The 19,832-nt window shown below is 51.2% G+C and overlaps 1 protein-coding gene and 1 long non-coding RNA gene across 3 annotated transcripts in view; one reads left to right on the top strand and one right to left on the bottom strand.

The window, feature by feature from the left end:
• Positions 1-13,840: 13,840 nt before the first annotated feature.
• LOC144242927 (uncharacterized) lies at positions 13,841-15,663 on the bottom strand. The gene is made up of 3 exons (XR_013338494.1): positions 15,341-15,663; positions 14,775-14,956; positions 13,841-14,003 (listed from the first exon to the last, which is right to left on the bottom strand). It is a non-coding gene; the product is annotated as an uncharacterized LOC144242927 (long non-coding RNA).
• Positions 15,664-19,347: 3,684 nt separating this feature from the next.
• ABHD11 (abhydrolase domain containing 11) overlaps positions 19,348-19,832 on the top strand; it is a 2,374-nt gene continuing 1,889 nt past the window's right edge. For both annotated transcript variants that reach the window (XM_077777819.1, XM_077777818.1), the window contains exons 1-2: positions 19,348-19,508; positions 19,662-19,797. In XM_077777819.1, coding sequence (XP_077633945.1) covers positions 19,390-19,508; positions 19,662-19,797 — 255 coding nt within the window. In that variant the 5' untranslated portion in view covers positions 19,348-19,389. The remainder of the gene's footprint in view (positions 19,509-19,661; positions 19,798-19,832) is intronic.

Below are 19,832 nucleotides of genomic sequence, written 5' to 3'. Positions count from 1 at the left end.
CCTCGGGGACCAGCCCCGCCCCCAGCCCCAAGTGCCAGGAGCTCTCGCACTGGACCGGGAGGGACCAACCCTGCGGCCCCTTCCTCGGCCGCACACCCCCACCCCCTTGGCCCGGGAGCGCGCTGGGGACCAGCTCACAGGGACAGGGAAACCTCAGCCCCTCCGGAGAACGCGGCTGGGTGGCCGCCGCTACTTGCCCACCCCGTCGGGCCTCAGCCCCAAAGCCTGCGTTGGGCAGGGACCGGCACTCTGGAAAAGGGCCAGTTGATATTTTTCAATAAAAGTCTTTGGTTTTGCAGTTACGGGCGCCTCCTTGTCCTGAGCGCCGACAGGCCTCCACCTCCCTACGGAACACCCCCCACACTCGCCCCCACCCCCAACCCCGCCCCGCTGGGGTTGGACTCGGCTGGGTTCTGCTCTCTCACTACCTACCGTCCCTTCTAGGAATGAAGCTTAGAGAGGGCAGATATTGGGGTAACCGAGAAAGTGTGGTTCGAAACTGAACTGGGTGTGCCCTAGTAGCCGTTTGGCCTACTCACTGGGGATTCAGAGTTGAAGGCCCAAACTAGAGAGGCATGAACACTTCCAGCCTGCTCCGTGGAGGGAGGCATGGGGGAGGTGGGAGAAGGGGACCCCGGGGCCTCCTCTCCAGCCTCGGCCATCTGGGTTTGCGCTTGGAGTATCGTCCTCGCTGCTGCGGCTGCGCACCTAATCTTCCCTGTCCGTGTGAAAGAGCACATTCAGTGCTATGATTTCATATTTGGAAGAGGGGAACAAAAAGCCCTATTGTTTTGGCAAAACAGCATCAGAAGTAAAACTGGGCGGCACCTTCTCACCTGGAGGAGAGATGAGAGAGGGGCCTCGTTTTCTTCCTAGGAACCCCCAAGGGGGAGGCCGAAGGACCCTGAGGTGACGCTCTAGGGCTTGAGTTTAACCAGGCTTGGAAGCACTCGGTCTGGGAGAAGGTGCAGGAGGGTCAGGTAGTAGGAAAGGGCGCCTGTGCCTCAAGCAAGGAGGGAGGGATCCCCCTAGGGCCCGCGGCATAGCAAAGTGTGAGGGGAGTGTGGTGAGGCCCAGGGGCCCGGAGGAGGCCGAGTCAGGAGTCTCAGAGGCCTAATTACAGACTTTGGACTCTGGAGTTTTGGGAGCCACGGAAGGACCCACCTGGTCAGATTTGTGCTCCAAAATACTGGCTCCCGGAGCGCCTGGGGGAGTGGGATTTCAGGAGGGAGAGGGGGGCGGGGATACCGTCTAAGAGGCTCCGCAGCCCTCCCTGGAGAGATGGGGTGGCCAGAAAGAAGGCAGGGACAGTGGGGTGGGGAGCAGGGCCTGATGGGGGCTGGAAGGAAGTGAGATGAAGGCTAGAGAAGCCTCTGGATACGTAGGGTGAGGGAGCCAGAAAAAGCAGGATAACCCCAATTTTCTGCCCTAGGTCATTGTTGGGAGGGTGATGCCATTTACCAAAACGGGAGACCAGGTTGCTGGGGAAAGATGACGGGTTCAATTTTGAGTGCACAGAGTTTGGCAAGCCTGTGGGGCCTCCTGGCAGAGACGTCCAGGAAGTGGCAGGGCATGTATAAAGAACTGAGACTCGGGAGTGGCCAACGCTGGCTGTTGTTAGCATACAGATGGCACCCGAAACCAGGGTGATCGAGGTTGCACCAGTGGGTCAAGACGAGGCTCGAGGAGTAGCCGTGGGGTTCAAGGCAGCAAGGTGGTCCCCGGTGGCCTTGCCAAGAGGTGGGCCGGCAGACGCAGGGGGCAGAAAAGCCCATGGGAGATGAGAAGTAAAATCAGAACATCTGGGCCACGGGTCCAAGAGCTTTGCTTATAAAGGGAGTCTAGGCCAAGTTAGCAAGTTGACGGGGAGCCAGGGTCAAGGGACAGGTATATGGGACAGAAGAGAATGATTTCCGAGTTGTTGTATCTCAAACTTCTCCACCTGCAGCAAGCTTAAGCAGAAGGTCCTAGTGGCCCCTGGGACCGTTTTCAGTAGGATACCCCACCAGCCCCCCCTGAATTCTCCAGTTAGGGAATACAGACATGCAGTCACCCTTTATGATCCAAGGAAGAGGAAGCAGGTTACGATGAATAGTTGGGACACCCCGGCTTTAGGTCATTCTTTGTAAGATTCCAGAAAGGATGAGGAGTTCGGGGGGTGCTTCTGGGAACCACTCTTCTAGCCTGAGGGGGAGTAAAGGTGAGGGAGGAATGAAAGGGAGAGACTGACCCTTGGAGACCCTAAGGAGAGCTGGACCGGAAGTGAGCTCAGGAAAAGGGGGAGGGCAGAGTGGGGGGGCCTCCGTGGGGGAAGGGGTCCAAAGAGAAGGAGGGAGCTCAGTGAAGGGGAGAGGTTCAATGGGGAAGGGTCCCAGCGGGCCCTTTGTCCCAGAGAGCCCTGCAGATAGGAGTGAGGTTATTCATTTACCACCAACTTCGAGAAGGCAGCCTGAGGGCAGTGCCTCCTGGCCACACTAGGGCAGAGCTGCAGCCTGGGGCCCAGGGGCCCTCCCCCTCCCCCCTGGGTGCCGCTGAGCCAGAAGGATGTGGCAGAGAAGGGAAACAGACCCTTGGGTGAGGGGCCCTCAGCTCCTCCCCTGGCTCCCTGGTATCTTCCCCAGTCTGTGCTCCCTGGAGCCTCCTGGGGGCAGTGAGGTCCCCTACCCCATCCAATGCTCCCCTCAACGCTTCTGTGCGCACGTGCGCACACACACACACACACACCCTTGCCTCGCTCCAGGGCCTGTCCTAACTCCACCTGCTCCTATGCTGTTTGGGGTCTAGGGTCTGTACACGGGCATCAGGAAAACTTCAGCAGCCTGGAGAAGAGGCAGGCATTTGATGTGAAGAACACCCTGGACCGAGACAGAGTCCAGTTTCTAGATCCGCTCCTTTTCTCCGTGTGCCTCTGAGCACTTCCCTTCCCCTTCTGAGACCAGAAATGAACCCGCCATTTCAACAAGGGGGTTGAACCAGGTGACCCATGAGGGCCCTTCTAACGTGTCTTTTCTGTCCCCGTTTTTATCCTTATCACTGCCTGCAGGAGAAAATTAGGACCAAACCGACCGGGTAAGCCAGGCAGTTCACTCCTCTGAGCCTCGGCTTCCTCATCTGCAAAATGGGTATGATAATAGGACCAGGCAGTGTTAGGATTGGCTGAGCCATCTTCTGAGTTCCCATTCAGCCTGTTCTCACCTCATTACAGCACTATGTTATTTTGTTTCTTTCTCTCTCTTTTTTAATGTTTATTTACTTTTGAGAGAGCGAACACAAGTGGAGGAGGGGCAGAGAGAGAGGGAGACAGAGGATCCGAAGCAGGCTCCGTGCTGACAGCAGAGAGCCCAGTGTGGGGCTTGAACCCACAAACCATGAGTTCATGACCTGAGCCAAAGTCATACGCTTTTTTTAAAAAACATTTATTCCTTTTTGAGAGACAGAGCATGAGTGGAGGAGGGTCAGAGAGAGAGGGAGACACAGAATCTGAAATAGGCTCCAGGCTCTGAGCTGTCAGTACAGAGTCCGATGTGGGGCTCGAACCCACGAACTGCGAATTCATGACCTGAGCCAAAGCCGGACGTTTAACCGACTGAGCCACCCAGGCGCCCCGTTGTTTTGTCTCTTGTCAGACTTCCCATCACAAGGTCATCCCCCAAAGTCAGGGGCTCTGTCCCAAGTTTCTGTCCGTCTGAGGCACCCAGCGCAGCCCAGCGCCCATTTGTGAAAGGAAGGCATGACTGTGTGCCTTCAGAAGGACCCCAATTAATGTGAGCTAGTATTAATGTTAATGTTTTGGTTTATTCGGCCAAGAGGAGCCTGGGCACCTGAGGGCAATGGCTGGGTCATGAGAAAGTCCTGGGTTTCTTCAAAATCCACAGCCCCGGACACCCCTGCCAGGCCCTCGGGCTCTGTCCCATTCCACCTCCCACCGTTGTGCCCCGGGCTGCCCCGGGCTTGCCACACCTGTTCCAGCTCTTCCTCCTGCCCAGACCAAAAGCCAAGTGCTTTATCAAACAAACACAGCATTTATTGTGGCTCCCTCAAGGTCTGCGGCAGGCCTGGAAGAACAGAGAGTACCTTCCTTCTCCCCCCACCCTCCCCAGCGCTCCATTCAAGGTCGTCTGAGCCAAGACAGGTATGTTCTGCAGAGCAGGTAAAGGGAGAGAGAGTACCGGCTGTCGCGCGCTCGCTGACGGACCTTGGGCAAGTCACTCGCCACCTGTCGCTCATCTGTAGAAGAGCTGATACTGTCCCTGCTCACTTGATCCCCAAAAGAACCCCGCAGGGTAGGCATTACAAAATGAGGCCACCAAGGCTCACAAGCTGATGGCCCTCCTGCCCACGACCGGCCCCTCGCCTGTCAACCTCCTCATTATTTCTAGATGTGTCCACCTGTCTTCTTTCCCACTTGCTGCCATGACTTCAACCAGGCCACCACCATCTTTCAGTAACAGCCCCAAGAAGGGCCACCTGCCCCCAGGCTCCCTTTCCAACCCGGCTGTGCCCCTTTCCAAGCCACTCACCTCAAAATAGCCAGGTGACAGTTCATGTGACAAAGTCCTCGGCCTGCTCACATCACCTGCTTACTTAACATCCTTCCATCTACTACCCCCATATGGATCCCACCCGGACCCGTGCGCCATAATTGCCTCCATATTGCCTCAAGCCCTCCCTGCCCCAACCACCAAGCCCCAACCCCTCTGGACAGCCTTCGTTTCTTCACAAACCCTGCCCTCCCCGGGCCGTGAGCCTCACCACAAGCTGTCCTCTGTCCTGGCTGTGTCCCCAGTCTCGCCTCAGCCCTGTGGACAGCTTAGAGGTCACTTCATGTCTTAGCTGAGGGAAGCCTCCCTGACAGCCAGCCTGCTCCTACAGAGTCCTGTCCATCCACGAGGACACCCATGGCATTTGTCATTCTGTGCCCAAATCGCTTCTCCCCTTTTAAACAATCCCACAGCACCTCTAGTCACCTAGTAAGAACATAAGCATAATCAAAACAATATGAACAAATAGTTCAGAACTATACTCTCAACAAAGGACACCTAAAAAAAAAAATGCATTGTCTTCTCCACAATTTCTCCCTTCACTGACCATTTCTAGTTGAAGACACTTTGGAGCAGAGTAATATGGTCCCCTTTCAGCATGATTCAACCCAGTTGTTTTCCATGCTTTGTTTTAGAATGAATCTCTTCTGCATCATCTAACACGGGGTGCAGGGACTCATCAAAACCAATGATATAGCCCTTTGTCCACAAGCTCACATGCTCATAAAGCCACAGCCGAATCTGAGGTCTAGCTGCAAGTATCTGAAGATGAGCTGTACCATCACCTACATCTTTTTCTGGTCTTGGGTGGACCCTTACAAAGACCGCACTAACCTACATGCTGCCCCCCAGAATGACCTCCTGTCTTTCTCCTCGCCCCTAAACCATCCACTCTGCTGGGGAGGGGATGCTAAGCACCCTGTTCACCTGCTTATGGCCCGAGCCTAGCAGCATGCCCAGCACGGAGCGGATGCTCATAAATGAGAGACAAAGTTCATACCCAGGGTGCCAAAAGAACAAAGTTGAAGGACTCACGATTGTAGATTTCAAAACATATCATAAGACTATAGTAATCAAACTAGTGTAGTAGTGGCATGAAGACAAAAATAGACCAGGGCGCCTGGGTGACTCAGTCAGTTAAGCGTCCGACTTCAGCTCAGGTCATGATCTCATGGCTCATGGGTTCAAGCCCTGTGTCGGACTCTGTGCTGACAGCTCAGAGGCTGGAGTCGGCTTTGGATTCTGTGCCTCCCTCTCTCTCTGTCCCTCCTCCACTCACACTCTGTCTCTCTCTCTCAAAAAAATAAACATTAAAAGAAAAAAAAAAAGACAAATAGACCAATGGAACAGAGTAGAGACCCCAGAAATAAATGGTCACATATATGGTCAAAAGGTTTTCTTTATTTCATTTTCTTTATTTATTTTAAATAATCTCTATACCCAATGTGAGGCTCGAACCCATGACTCCCCGGGATCAAAAGTTGCATGCTCTTCCTACTGAGCCAGCCAGAGTCCTCATTTCAACAAAGGTGCCAAGAACACTTAATGGAGGGAGAATAGTCCCCTCCACAAGTGGTGCCAGGAAAACTGGGTATTCACATGCAGAAGATGAAGCTAAACCTTAATATAATGCGGTAGACAAGAATTAACTCAAAATAGCTCAAAGATCTACACATGAGTATTGAGCCTATAAAACTCTTAGAAGAAAACATATGGTAAAAGCTTCACAGCATTGGACTTGACACCAATATCTTGGTTATAACACCAAAAGCACAGACTACAAAAGGGGAACAAAAATAGACAAATTGGATTTGATGAAAATTTAAGGGGCACCTGGGTGGCTCAGTGGCTTAAGTGTCCGACCCTTGGTTTTGGCTCAGGTCATGATCTCACGGTTTGTGAGTTGAAGCTCCGCATCAGGTGCTGCACTGATGGGTTCTCCTCTCTCTCGCTCTCTCTCTGGCCCTCCCCTGCATGCACATGCTCTCTCTCTTTCTCAAAACTAAACAAACATTAAAAAAAAAAAAAGAAAATTTAAGACTTTGTGCATCAAAGGACACTTATGGACAGAATGAAAGGGCAACCCACAGAATGGGGTAAAATATTTGTAAATCATATAGCTGGTAAGGGGTTAATATCCCAAATATATAGAGAAGTTCTAAAATTCAACACCAATTCAAAACAGGCAAAGGATTTTGGATAGATGTCCCTCCAAAGAAGATATATGAATGGCCAATAAGCACATATGAAGAGATGCTCAACATCACTAACCATTAGGGAAATGCAAATCAAAACCAAAATTAGATACCACCTCACCCCCATTAAGATGGCTACTATAGAGAAGAAAAACAGAAGGAAGGGAGGAAGGAAGGAAGGAAGGAAGGAAAGAAAAGAGGAAGAGAAAAAGGGAGGGAGGGAGGGAAGGAGAGAGGAAAGGAGGGAAGAAGGAAGAAAAAAACTTGTTGAAGGTATAAAGAAGTTGGAGGCCTTGTGCACTGTTGGTGGGAATGTCAACTGGTAGAGCTGCTGTGGAAAACAATATGGCGGCTCCTCAAGAAAACTAAAACTAGAACTACCCTGTGATCAAACAATTCCATTTCTGGGTATACACCTGAAAGAACTGAAAGCAGGGTCTCAAAGTCACATGCGCATATCCCTGTTCATATCAGTAGTCACAATAGCCAAGGAGTGGAAGCAATGCAAATGTCCATCTAGGGGTAAAAGGACAGCAAAATGTGCCTCTCCCTACAATGGAATGTGATTTAGCCTTAAAAAGAAGAGAACTTCTGACAGCTGCTACAATATGGATGAATCTTGACGACATTCTGCTAAGTGAAATAAGCCAGTCACAGAAAGGCAGATGCTGTGTCATTCTACTTTTATGAGGCATCTAGAACAGTCAAACTCATAAAAACAGATAGCAGAGTGGTGATTACCAAAAGCTAGGAGAAGGAAGGAGGGGGGAGATAGGAGTCACTATTTAAGGAGTTTAGAGTTTCCAGTTTACAAGATGAAATAGTTCTGGATGTATGTTTCACAACAACATGAAATACCTTTACCACTATGAAACTGTACCCTCAAAAATGGGTTAAGATGGTAACGATTATACTATGTATTTTTTACCAAAATGTTAAGATTTTATATAGAGGGGGAAATAAGTTTCAAACTGAAGCAAGAAACAAAAAATATTTGTATCATATACAACAGAAAAATGGTTAATACACCTAATATAAAAAGAGTTCCTGGGGCGCCTGGGTGGCTCAGTTGGCTAAGCATCCGGCTTCGGCTCAGGTCATGATCTCACGGTTCGTGGGTTCGAGCCCCGTGTCGGGCTCTGTGCTGACAGGGGGNGAAAGAAAAGAGGAAGAGAAAAAGGGAGGGAGGGAGGGAAGGAGAGAGGAAAGGAGGGAAGAAGGAAGAAAAAAACTTGTTGAAGGTATAAAGAAGTTGGAGGCCTTGTGCACTGTTGGTGGGAATGTCAACTGGTAGAGCTGCTGTGGAAAACAATATGGCGGCTCCTCAAGAAAACTAAAACTAGAACTACCCTGTGATCAAACAATTCCATTTCTGGGTATACACCTGAAAGAACTGAAAGCAGGGTCTCAAAGTCACATGCGCATATCCCTGTTCATATCAGTAGTCACAATAGCCAAGGAGTGGAAGCAATGCAAATGTCCATCTAGGGGTAAAAGGACAGCAAAATGTGCCTCTCCCTACAATGGAATGTGATTTAGCCTTAAAAAGAAGAGAACTTCTGACAGCTGCTACAATATGGATGAATCTTGACGACATTCTGCTAAGTGAAATAAGCCAGTCACAGAAAGGCAGATGCTGTGTCATTCTACTTTTATGAGGCATCTAGAACAGTCAAACTCATAAAAACAGATAGCAGAGTGGTGATTACCAAAAGCTAGGAGAAGGAAGGAGGGGGGAGATAGGAGTCACTATTTAAGGAGTTTAGAGTTTCCAGTTTACAAGATGAAATAGTTCTGGATGTATGTTTCACAACAACATGAAATACCTTTACCACTATGAAACTGTACCCTCAAAAATGGGTTAAGATGGTAACGATTATACTATGTATTTTTTACCAAAATGTTAAGATTTTATATAGAGGGGGAAATAAGTTTCAAACTGAAGCAAGAAACAAAAAATATTTGTATCATATACAACAGAAAAATGGTTAATACACCTAATATAAAAAGAGTTCCTGGGGCGCCTGGGTGGCTCAGTTGGCTAAGCATCCGGCTTCGGCTCAGGTCATGATCTCACGGTTCGTGGGTTCGAGCCCCGTGTCGGGCTCTGTGCTGACAGGGGGCTCAGAGCCTGGAGCCTGCTTCTGATTCTGTGTCTCCCTCCCCTAGTCACGCTGCCAATCTCTCTCTCTGTCTGTCTCTCTCTCTCAAAAGTAAATAAAACATTAAAAAAAAAATTTTTTTTAAAGAGTTCCTGCAAATCAATAAAAGAGAGTACAATAAGCCAATAGAATCACTGGCAAAGGGACAGAAGCAATTACAAAAAGAACGATTATGCTAATAAATATATGAAAAGATGCATAACTTCCCTATGAAACAATATTTCCCTAAATTAAACAAGGTATTTTTCCTGCCTTTTCAGATTGGCAAACTTATTTTTTTTAAGTTTATTTATTTATTTTGAGAGAGAGTGTGTGGGAGGGGTAAAAGAGAGAGAGAGAAAGAGAGAGAGAGAGAATCCCAAGCAGGCTCTGCACCATCAGTGTGGAGCCTGATGCGGGGCTCAAAATCATGACCTCAGCTGAAATCAAGAGTTGACCCCTTACCCAGCTGAGCCACCCAGATGCCCTGAGATTGGGAAACTTTAAAAACTAATTGTATCATAGAGGGTCTGGAAGGCAGCAGCCAGGCAGGGTGGATTTGGAAGAGATTTTGTTGGCAGGATTATATACAGAGAGGCATGAATGGAGCTAGGGATTCTGTAAAAGACATTGAGGTATGAAGAAACTAACGGTGGGGAGTCATTACCACCGCCAAGCCTAAATAAGCAAGGGAAGGAAACCAAGTTACAGGAGCCCGGTTGAAAGAACTCCTGGATATTAGCCACAGCCATACAAAGACACACCCTCTGCTGGAACAATAGCAAACCAGGAACCTGGGGAAAACAAATAGCTCAGCATCTCTCTCTTCTCAGCCTCAGAAGACAAGAATAATTCAGTCTGTAAATGTCAGACTCCAAGAGGCACAGAGAAGACCAGAAAATGGAATTGGAGACCATAATCAGCACTTTGATGATACTGCATCTGAGAGAAAAACAATAACAACTAACAGCTTTTAAGCACAAGGGTTGAGGGGATAGTGTTATCATCATCATCACCCCCATTTTATAGATAGGAAGACTGAGGCACGGAAGTGTTATACTATTTGCCCAGAGTTCACACAGGGGATCTGGGCTTTGAACCTGGGCAGTCTGGCATGCTAGAGCCCAGGTTGCCCACCTTGCCTCTCGTTTGCCCTCTCCCCTGCAGGGGAAGTATATATTGATGCAACAGTTTGAAAGGGCAATTTGAGGGGCACCTGGGTGGCTCAGTCAGTTCAGCATCCGACTTTGGCTGTGGTCATGATCTTACAATTTGTGGATTCCAGCCCCGTGTGGGGCTCTGTGCTGACCGCTCAGAGCCTGGAGCCTGCTTCACATTCTGTGTTTCCCTCTCAGTCTGTCCCTCCCCTGCTCGCTCGCGCTCTCTCTCTCTCTCTCTCTCTCTCTCCCTCTCTCTCTCTCCCTCTCAAAAATAAATAAACATTTGGGGCACCTGCATGGCTCAATCGGTTAAGCGTCCGACTTCAGCTCAGGTCATGATCTCACAGTTCATGGGTTCGAGCCCTGCGTTGAGCTCTGTGCTGATGGCTAGCTCAGAGCCTGGAGCCTGTTTCTAACAATTCTAACGCCAAACTGAACCCTGCAGAGAATGAGCCTGGGGGTTAGGCCAATGACCAGGGCGTCAATCTGAAGAGGAGGAAATATTTGCAGCCCTGGAAACATTTTCTACTCGGTAGTCACTGTCTGTTCCCTGGGCCCTCACCCTCCTTAGATCTCTGGCTATGGCAGATGCAGCTTTTCTTATTGCTTTTTGACCTGGGGGTTCCAGCCAAAGATGTCCTAACCAGTACAACTTGGCTGCCATTAAAAAAAAAAGGCCAGGGGGTGGGGGGTGAGGGCACCTGGGTGGCTCAGTCGGTTAAGCTTCTGACTTCGGCTCAGGTCATGATCTCACTGTTTGTGGGTTCCAGCCCCGCGTAGAGGGTGGGGCTCTGTGCTGACAGCTCAGAGCCTGGAGCCTGCTTAGGATTCTGTCTCTCTGTCTCTCTATGCTGTCTCCTGCTTGCACTCTTGTCCCTCTCTCTCTCTCAAAAATAAATAAACATTTTTAAAAATGCATTTTAATCAAGTACAACATCTCTCATAAAGTAGTGTTGCAGAAAAATAAATACAATCCGAATCTGACCAGTTTTCCAGATCCAGTATTAATTTACACAGTAAATTAATGGAACACAGTAACATAGAACATAGTCTGCAAAATAACAGGGAAAAACCTCGAGATGGAGGGGAATCTATAGATCCAAAGGGGTCTAAAAGATCTATCAACCAATCCCAGTTGTGGCCATTTGTTGGTTCCTGACTCTTCGTACCTCAGGTTGATGGCATTTATGAGACAACTTGAAATTGGAACATTGAGTAAGATAACTGATAATATTAAGGAATTATTACTTCTCTTTTTTAAAAGTTTATTTATTTATTGAAGTCCTCTCTCTACCCAACGTGGGGCCCAAACTCATGACCCCGAGATCAAGAGTCACATGCTCTTCCCACTGAGGCAGCCAGGTGCCCCAGGGAATTATTACTTCTTAAAATGTGTAAATCATATGGTAGTTTATGTTTAAAAAACAAACAGGGGTGCCTGGGTGGTTTAGGCAGCTGAGCATCCGACTTCGGTTCAGATCATGATCTCACCGTTCGTAGGTTCGAGCCACCCATCAGGCTCTCTGCTATCCTCTATCCCCCTCTCTCTCTCGGCCCCTCCCCTGCTCATGCTCTCTCTCTCTCTCTCAAAAATAAATAAACATTAAAAAAAGAAAAAGAAAATCACCCCTCAGAAATACCTTCGTTCTCTTGCAAAAACAGCAAAGTTTCCTTGACTTCCCATCTCCAAAGACAGACCACCCCATTTCCCTGCTCACCCCTGATTTTGCCTCCTCCCCTCCCACATGCCAATCAGCCTCTCCTGTCTGCTCCCACCCCCACTCCTTTGCCGCTCCAGGTGGCTCCTGGCAAGGTCCCCAATGTCCTCCAGGTTGCCATGGCCAGCGGTCACTTTTCTATCCGGAGCTTACTCTCAGCAACTTTTGACATAGGTGATCGCTCCCTCCTCCTCCCTCCCCTGCCTTCCTCCTCCTTCTGTGACCTGCTGCTCACCTTTCTTCCTGGGTCCTCTGTGGGTCCTGGGCCCTCTACCCTCCTTCTAATGCACTGTTGAACCCTTTGATTGTTTCACCCACAGCCATGGCTGTAACACCGCCTCTCCAGTGAGCTCCCCATGCATGTGTCTAGCTGCTCTCTTGGATGTCACGAGGTAGTGGAGCGCAGTGGTTAACAGCGTGGCCCTGGAGCACAACCAGCTTTGATCGGATCCTGGTGCTGTAGCTTCCAAGCTTTGTGATGGTGGGCAGTTAATTAACCTCTCTGTGGCTCAATGCTCTCCTCTAGAGAGGGATCAATAAGTAATACAGCCATTAATGGGATGAAATGAGTTAATGGGCATAAAACACTTAGAACAGTGTTTGGCAAATGTTAAGCGCTCCATAAATGTTTATTATGATATCTCATGGGGATCTCAAACTTAACATGGCTCAAGTAGAACTCTAGATTGTTCCTCCCTACTCGTACCTCATAGAGGGGAAAAAATGTTCCTCTCCAGCCTTGCCCAGCTCACGGACTGGCACAATTACCCACCCATGCGGTCTGTCCAGAAGCCTGGGAGTTGTCCTTGACTTTCCTTTCCCTCACACCATTTCCCTCTCTAGCCAGCCAATTCTTCATCAAATCCCGCTGATTCTAACTCCAAAACATATCTCAGATCTACCTCTCTCTACCTCGATGGCCACCTCCCAGCCAGAAGTTGGTATCATGTCCTAACTGGACAACCACTGTAATGTCCAAGCTGATTTTCTTTCCTCTCTTCCATGTGCCCTTCGGTCTGTCCCTCTCCCCTCCCCTGTGCAGCCAAAGAGTCCTATAAAAATGTCAATCATGTCGGGGCAGCTGGGTGGCTCCGTTGGTTAAGCATCCACCTCTTGATTTCGGTTCAGGTCATGATCTCAGGGTTCATGGGATCGAGCCCCACATTGGGCTCTGCATTGACAGCGTGGAGCCTGCTTGGGATTCTCTCTCTCTCTCTGTCTATGCCTTTTCCCTGTACATGCTCACTCTCTCTCTCTCTCAAAATAAATATATAAACATTAAGAAAAAATGTAAATCATTTTTCCCTCCCTCCTTAAACCCTTCACTGGCTCTCATTTTTCTTAGAATAAAGACCAAATCCCCTCCCAGGCCCCTGCTTGGACCAACCTCAGGCTACATCATATATGCCTTTCTCTTCTTGCTTCCTCTGTGCACCTCAGGGCCTTTGCATACACTCTTACCTCTGCCTAGACCACTTTTACCCCTGGGGTTCATATGACTCCCTCTTTCTCATCCTTCAGATTTCACCTTACCAGCCTACTTAATATTGCTCAATCCAATTACCAGTACAGACAGTACCCTGCTCACTGAACTTAGCACCATTTATACTTACATATATATTTCTTTGTTTATTTATTTACAGCCAGTCTCCCCCGCCAGACAGTAGAAAAGCAGAGAATTTGGGGTTCTGCCTTTTTGTGTTCCTTGAGGAACAGAGCCATGCAATTGCCATACCCCTAGCTTTAAAAATCATAATTGGCGGGGTGCCTGGGCGGCTCAATCGGTTAAGCATCCAACTTCAGCTCAGGTCATGATCTCACAGGTTCGTGGATTCGAGCCCCGCATCAGGCTCTGTGCTGACAGCGAGCTCAGAGCCTAGAGCCTGCTTCCCATTCTGTCTCCCTCTCTCTCTGCCCCTCCCCTGCACATGCTGTCTCTCTCTCTCTCAGAAATAAATAAAACATTTAAAAAAATTGTTTTAATCATAATTGGCATTAGCGCGTGCTCAGTAAATATTTGCCAAATGAATTATTGGACTGTTGATTTAAAAGGAAAGTCAATTGTGGACGGATGTGCATGGCATTTTTGCAATTATGAAAGTCAGTCTACAAACTTCGACATGCTATGACATTATCTGTGATGCTCCCCGTTCTGCCAAGGCCGCTGGAGACAAGTTGAACTTCAATCCTCCTGAGGTTGGGCCACACTTCCAAGATATCCAGCAGGGCCAGATTTGCTTGGAGGGAGCTGCTGACAGAGGGACAGGGTGGACAGTGTCAAGCCTTCATGCAACGGCGATGACTGCTGAGACATCGTCATCCTGATTCAATGGCTCCTTCGGTCGTGTGCCCTTACTGTGGTCTGCTTTGGGCTTGAGACCAGGGAAAATGTTACAAGCCGCCTGCCTAGTAGACCCATGAGCTGTTTCCTGTCTGGAGGGCCTGCCGCCTGCTTCTTGGGCCAAGAATTCCTCTAATTCGGGCCAAGCTCTTGTCTCTGCTGAGGAATTCTCTTCCCCTAAGGGCTCCAGCTTTTGAAACACACAAACCAGCTTTTCTGCTCTTGGGTCAGCCATATGCATCCCCAGGGGCAATGAGCACAGAAAAGTAGGGAAGCAAAGGAAGGAACCAACCAGATTAACACACAAGTACATTGCATGTTTGGAAAAGATCGTGCCGTCCGCTGTGCGGGGAAATGACGAGAAAGGCCAAAAGGCCACTGAGGAGTTGGCCACCCTGGAGAGGTGGGGAGAGACGGGATTGAGGTGTTGGACAGGAGAGGGTGGATATCAGAGCTATTCGGAAGATCAAAATCAATAGGAACTAGGTGAGGGATGGGGTGGGGGTGGGGGAGGTAAGGAAGGAGGAGGCAGCTGGAAGATTCTGCCTTGGGAACAGGGATGGCTCTCCCACTGGGCATGATGTTCCCACCTCGTCCTCCATAAGCACTTTGCCCGGCCCCACTCCTACTCATCCTTTAGACCTCCATTCAAGCTTTGCTTCTGCAGAGCCACCCTACCTCACTCCAGGGCCAGTTGGATTCTTCGATGATACGTTCCTTCATTCGGATATTTACTGGGTGTGCGATGGCACATCCATTGTATCTTCCCCCCCTCAGACTGTCAGGTCTGTGAGCAGATCCCGGCTCATCCTTGCAACCCCAGTGCCCAGCACATAGTAGGTGCTCAATAAATAAAGGCTCTGAAACGCAGGCAGAGGAAGACAGAGTGTATCCTGCAGGCTGGTGTTTCTCCAGGGGAGTGGAGGCTGCTGGGTAAAAAATACATAGACCCCCCTCGGCCACCTCCATTCCTCACCCTCCTCACTTTAAGGTCTGTGCTTCTGATGAGATTGTTACTGGGGGGACAGTGTGCACATGAGTCTGGAGGTAGGGGAAAAGTTGACAAGGTTGCAGTTAGCAGGAGCCGTGGGCGTTTCTGGAAAGGAGGAGTGAGTGGTTGAAAGCAGGCGTGAATCTCTGTGGGCCTGGCAGGAAGCTCAGTGGGGATGGGGGACAGGAGGGGCCTGGAGGTGGCAGAGAGGGCCCCCAGGGGTGTTCTGGACAGGATCAGGCAGAGTCCCCACCTTCTATCCATGGCCCGAGGGGCCTCCCCAGCCTGCTCTGAAGGAAATAAATACTCTACTCCATCCACTGCTTTGTAGTTCCTGGGTCTGCAGTTTTGCTCATGGCTCTGTCTGGAAAGGTGTGTGTCTAGAAAGGTCTATCGTAGAGGCTCCCAAGTTTCTGGTATTTTTGAAGGAATGAAAGAAGGAGTGTGAATGTTCTGGAAGGGCTTGGTAAATCTAGGGGAGGCACCGGGATTACCAGGCCCCTGTGGGAAAGGCTGCTGTGAGGATTAAACAAGATCACGTTTAAAAAAACCACAGGATCAAAATTTGAGAAGACAGAGCTGGGAGAGAACAGGAGGAGGCTGGGCAGGGAGTCACCTGGTGGCCGGACCCCGCTCTCCCCACCCCCACCCCCCCAGGACCGCTTCTCGGGAAACCTCAAGGGGTCTCCTGGGAGCCCTGCCCCAGCACGACTGACACCCTCTCCCCACCCGGCCAGCAGGCAGGAATTTGCCCCGCTGACCTCCCCAGGCGTGCTCCTGTCGCCATGGCGACCAACCTGGAAACAAGCGGCCCGATTGTCCCTGCTCAGCGGGGCAGGTGAAACCCTGGCCACGTGACCGATACTGAGCCAGGTGCAGTGACGGGGACTCCCGCCGCCTCCCCGCCTTAACCCCTTCAGCGCCACCTCCCCCAAGGGCGCAGGGTGCCTGCAAGCTGCAGGCCGCACCCCTGCGGGCCCTGGCTTCCCAGTCAGAAGGGCGAGGGCTGAATATCCAGAGAACTGCAATTGGAGTCACATTCCCGGGAAGGAATTCGGGCTGGGCCGCGCACGTGCTGAGTGACTGGAGCTGGGTCATTCCCCTCCCGCGTCTCTCTGTTCCTGGCAGTAAAATGAGGATGATAACACCCTCCCACTACACCGGGACTTGGAGACGGCTGGGAACAGGGCCGCTGGGAATAAAGAATCCCAGAGCGGTCTCACTCGGCACCCCTCTACCCTGGGTGACCGCAGCATCTCAGGAGCTCCGGAAGCCTCCCCTCCAACAGCTCACACGCCCCCAAGAGGGAGACCCTCACCAACAAACCGGTTAGAAGCTGGCCAGTTCCTATCAAGCTGCGGAGGGGTGGGCGGCCCCCAAGTTGACCTCTTCCCAAACACACCTTCACCAGAGTCCTTCCCAGGTGGCAACCACCCCTCTCTCCTGGCCCCACCACTTTCTCTAGAGTGTTCAAGTGGAAACCTCAAGCCAACTGGTTTTTCTGCTTGTCGCTGGGCCCTAACCAGCCACGTGATGGGGCTTGGGCCCAGGTCTCAGGAATGTCTCCAGACTGCTTCTGCCATAGACGCAGGGCTCTGGGCGGATGGTCAAAGGTTGTGGGCCAGGCTCAGGTTACCTGGCTAGACCGTAGGCTGGGGCAGCTGTGGGGGCTGCTTTGAAACCACGTTAGAAATACTACCCTTCTGAATCACCAACACGATGTCAACCCCCGCCCCTTCATCTGCCAGTTCTAGAAAAACACGCTGCCTGGGGTCTCCTCTGAGACCCCGCCCATGCCTTGGCTCAGATGTCCTCATCACTCCCCTAATGACTATGCTGGCAGCAAATCGTCACACCACCTGGTGTGTTTAGTGTCCCCAGTGACCTCAAAGCCCTCCTCGCATTAGAACAAAACAACTGCCAGTCTGCAAGCTGACTCAAGGTGAAGGCCATTTAATGGGGCAAGGGATTTATTACACCTTAGAGGTAAGATGCATCCTACCAGGGGCGCCTGGATGGCTCAGTCGGTTAAGCGTCAGACTTCAGTTCGGGTCATGATCTCCCCATCCATGGGTTCGAGCTCCACGTCGGGCTCTGTGGGGACAGCTCAGAGCCTGGAGCCTGCTTCAGATTCTGTGTCTCCCTCTCTCTCTGCCCCTCCCCCACTCGCACTCTGGGTCTCTCTCAAACATAAAGATTAAAAAAAATTTTTTTTTAAAGTTGCATCCTTCTGGTCCTGACTCCCATCAGGCCTGCCCTAAAGAGAGTCCTGGGTGGTCCAGATGTCATCTCCTGGAAGGGGCACTGACCCAGCCACCAGGTGAACCTTCACCTAAGACTCAACTAGTGCCCTGAATCTCTTCATGAGCATTCAGTAAAATGATTACAGTTGCACTTTGCACCAGATAAATGAAACAGGACTCCGGTCCTCCAGAACCCAGCCTCTGGGGGACACAGAGAAAGCCACTTCCAGAATACTGCATGGTAGTGCTCAAATGCTTGGAGAACATGGGGCAGAAGAGATAAGTGTCAACTGGGGACATCTGGGAAGGCTTTTGAGGAAGAGGTGGCAGTGATCCTGGACATTTATAGCTGTACAGGACTTGGGCCATTAGCTATCTGGAGGGCAGCCACCCCATCCCAGCAGAGGGAGTCCTTGGGGTAAAGACCAAAAGGAAGGTGTGCAATGCAGCTCTCTGGCTGGGGAGGAAGAGAATAGGAAGCATGCTGGAAAAGCAGGTTATCATCAGACTGGAGGACACTTGGGATGCTGATTCAACTCTCAGCTTTAGGGGTGGGGAGTTCCTAAAGGTTTCTGAGCAGAAGAATGCTGTAAAAGGAGCAGCTGGCTAAGACCTGAGACCATGCCACCACTGCCACCACTGACCCAGACTGGGGAGAGAAGATGGCAAATGGTCAGGCTTCCAAAAGGTGGCTTTTTTTTAAATTTCTTTTTTAATGTTTATTTATTTTTGAGACAGAGAGAGACAGAGTGCAAGCAAGGGAGGGCCAGAGAGAGACAGAATCTGAAGCAGGCTCCAGGCTCTGAGCTGTCAGCACAGAACCCAATGTGGGGCTCGAACCCACAAACTGTGAGATCATGACCTGAGCCAAAGTCCAATGCTTAACCGGCTGAGCCACCCAGTTGCCACCGCCCCCCCCCCCAATGGTGGCTTTTTAATGTGCAGGATGTGCTGAGTTCAAGGGTGGGAGGATCCTTTATTTTTCTGCTGGTAAAGAGGGGTGAGCACGTCTGACCCATTTCAGCTCAATGACACCAAATACCCTCCAGTACAAACCCCTGGCCTCCCACCTTGATTTGCATCAAGAATAGCAGACCAAAGGGGCACCAGTTGGTTAAGCAGCTGACTTCGGCTCAGGTCATGATCTCGAGGTTCATGGGTTCCACCCCGCATCCGACTCTGTGCTGACAGCTCAGAGCCTGGAGCCTGCTTCAGATTCTGTATCTTCCTCCCTCTGCCTCTCCCCTGCTTGCGCTCTGTCCCCCCCAAAATGAATAAAAATGTTTTTTAAAAAATTTTTAATAAAAAAAAAGAATGGCAGACCAAAAATAAATAAAAAGAATAGCAGCCCAGGCAGCAGTTCCGGTTCTGCCTCTTATACAAGCCATTTGCCTCAGTTTCCCCGTCTCTAAAGGGCGGGCATGGAGGGTGGTTGGAGATAACCTCTCTAGAGTTTCCTCTAGCTCTTTCTAGAGTCAGGCCATCAGGATGGGTAAGAGGTACACCATCCTGCCTGCCTGGGCCCCCGGCGGTGGAGCACGACGCCTCCAAGCTGGCGCCTCGACGACGGTAGCCACTTTTGGCGCCTCTCTGTGCCCGCCCGAGGCACAGAAAGTATGGCACCCACCCAAGGAGGTGCGTGACGGCAGAGGAGAGGGCCAGGTGCGGGGTGTGCGCTGCCCAAAGGCAGGGCCTCCTCGGCTTGCCAAGGACCTTGCCCCGCGTCCGCCCAGGGCTCTCGCCCAAAATGCAGGACATTCCAAACGGCCGGGTTTGGACTCCCAGGCCACAGGACCCTGACTCTTCTTGAGGATTCGGCGCCGGGACCGGGGGGAAGGNTGATCCAGGGCATTGGGTGGCTCCCCCGGGGCGTGGCGAGGGGCGGCTCTCTCGCCCGCCCGCGCGGTGGCTGAGGGAATTACGTAATGACGCAAGAGGCGGAGCTGGGGGAACAGACTGTACTNGCTGCAGTGGGAGCTGGGCAGGGTTCTGAGCGAAGCCGGGGGGCGGAGCCAGGGACAGGAAGAGGTGCGCGTGCGCCTGGTAGCTACTGCCGGGCATGCTCCGCTGGGCCCACTCCTGGAGACTCCCCCTTAGGGGGCTCGGGCCCTCCAGTCTCAGCTTCTCCAGGGTGCCCGTCGCTCCCAGCAGCAGTGGCCGAAGCGGTACCGAGCGGAGGTCAGTCAAGGGCGCCATGTGGGAAGCCGTCCATCGCGCCTCCTCGTTCGGCCCCGCCTCCTCCGCTTACGCCCGACCCTCCCCCCAGGCCACGCCCCTAAACCCTATCCCCGGAGGTTTAGACCCCTCCTCCATCCATGCTTCTCCTGGCAGGTCGGTCCTGCTTTCCTACAAGCTTCTGGACGGAGAGGCGTCCCGCCCGGCCCTCGTGTTTCTGCACGGGCTCTTCGGCTCCAAAACCAACTTCAACTCCATCGCCAAGGCCCTGGCTCAACAGACTGGCCGGAGGGTGAGCTTCCGGGAGAGGCGGGGTCCCGCGGGAGG

The sequence above is a fragment of the Crocuta crocuta genome, unplaced genomic scaffold, assembly GCF_008692635.1.
Source record: "Crocuta crocuta isolate KB4526 unplaced genomic scaffold, BGI_CrCroc_1.0 scaffold217, whole genome shotgun sequence".
In the NCBI taxonomy this organism is placed as follows: Eukaryota; Metazoa; Chordata; class Mammalia; order Carnivora; family Hyaenidae; genus Crocuta; species Crocuta crocuta.
The sequence above is the reverse complement of the archived record's forward strand: the minus strand, read 5'-3'. Positions and strand labels throughout refer to the sequence as shown.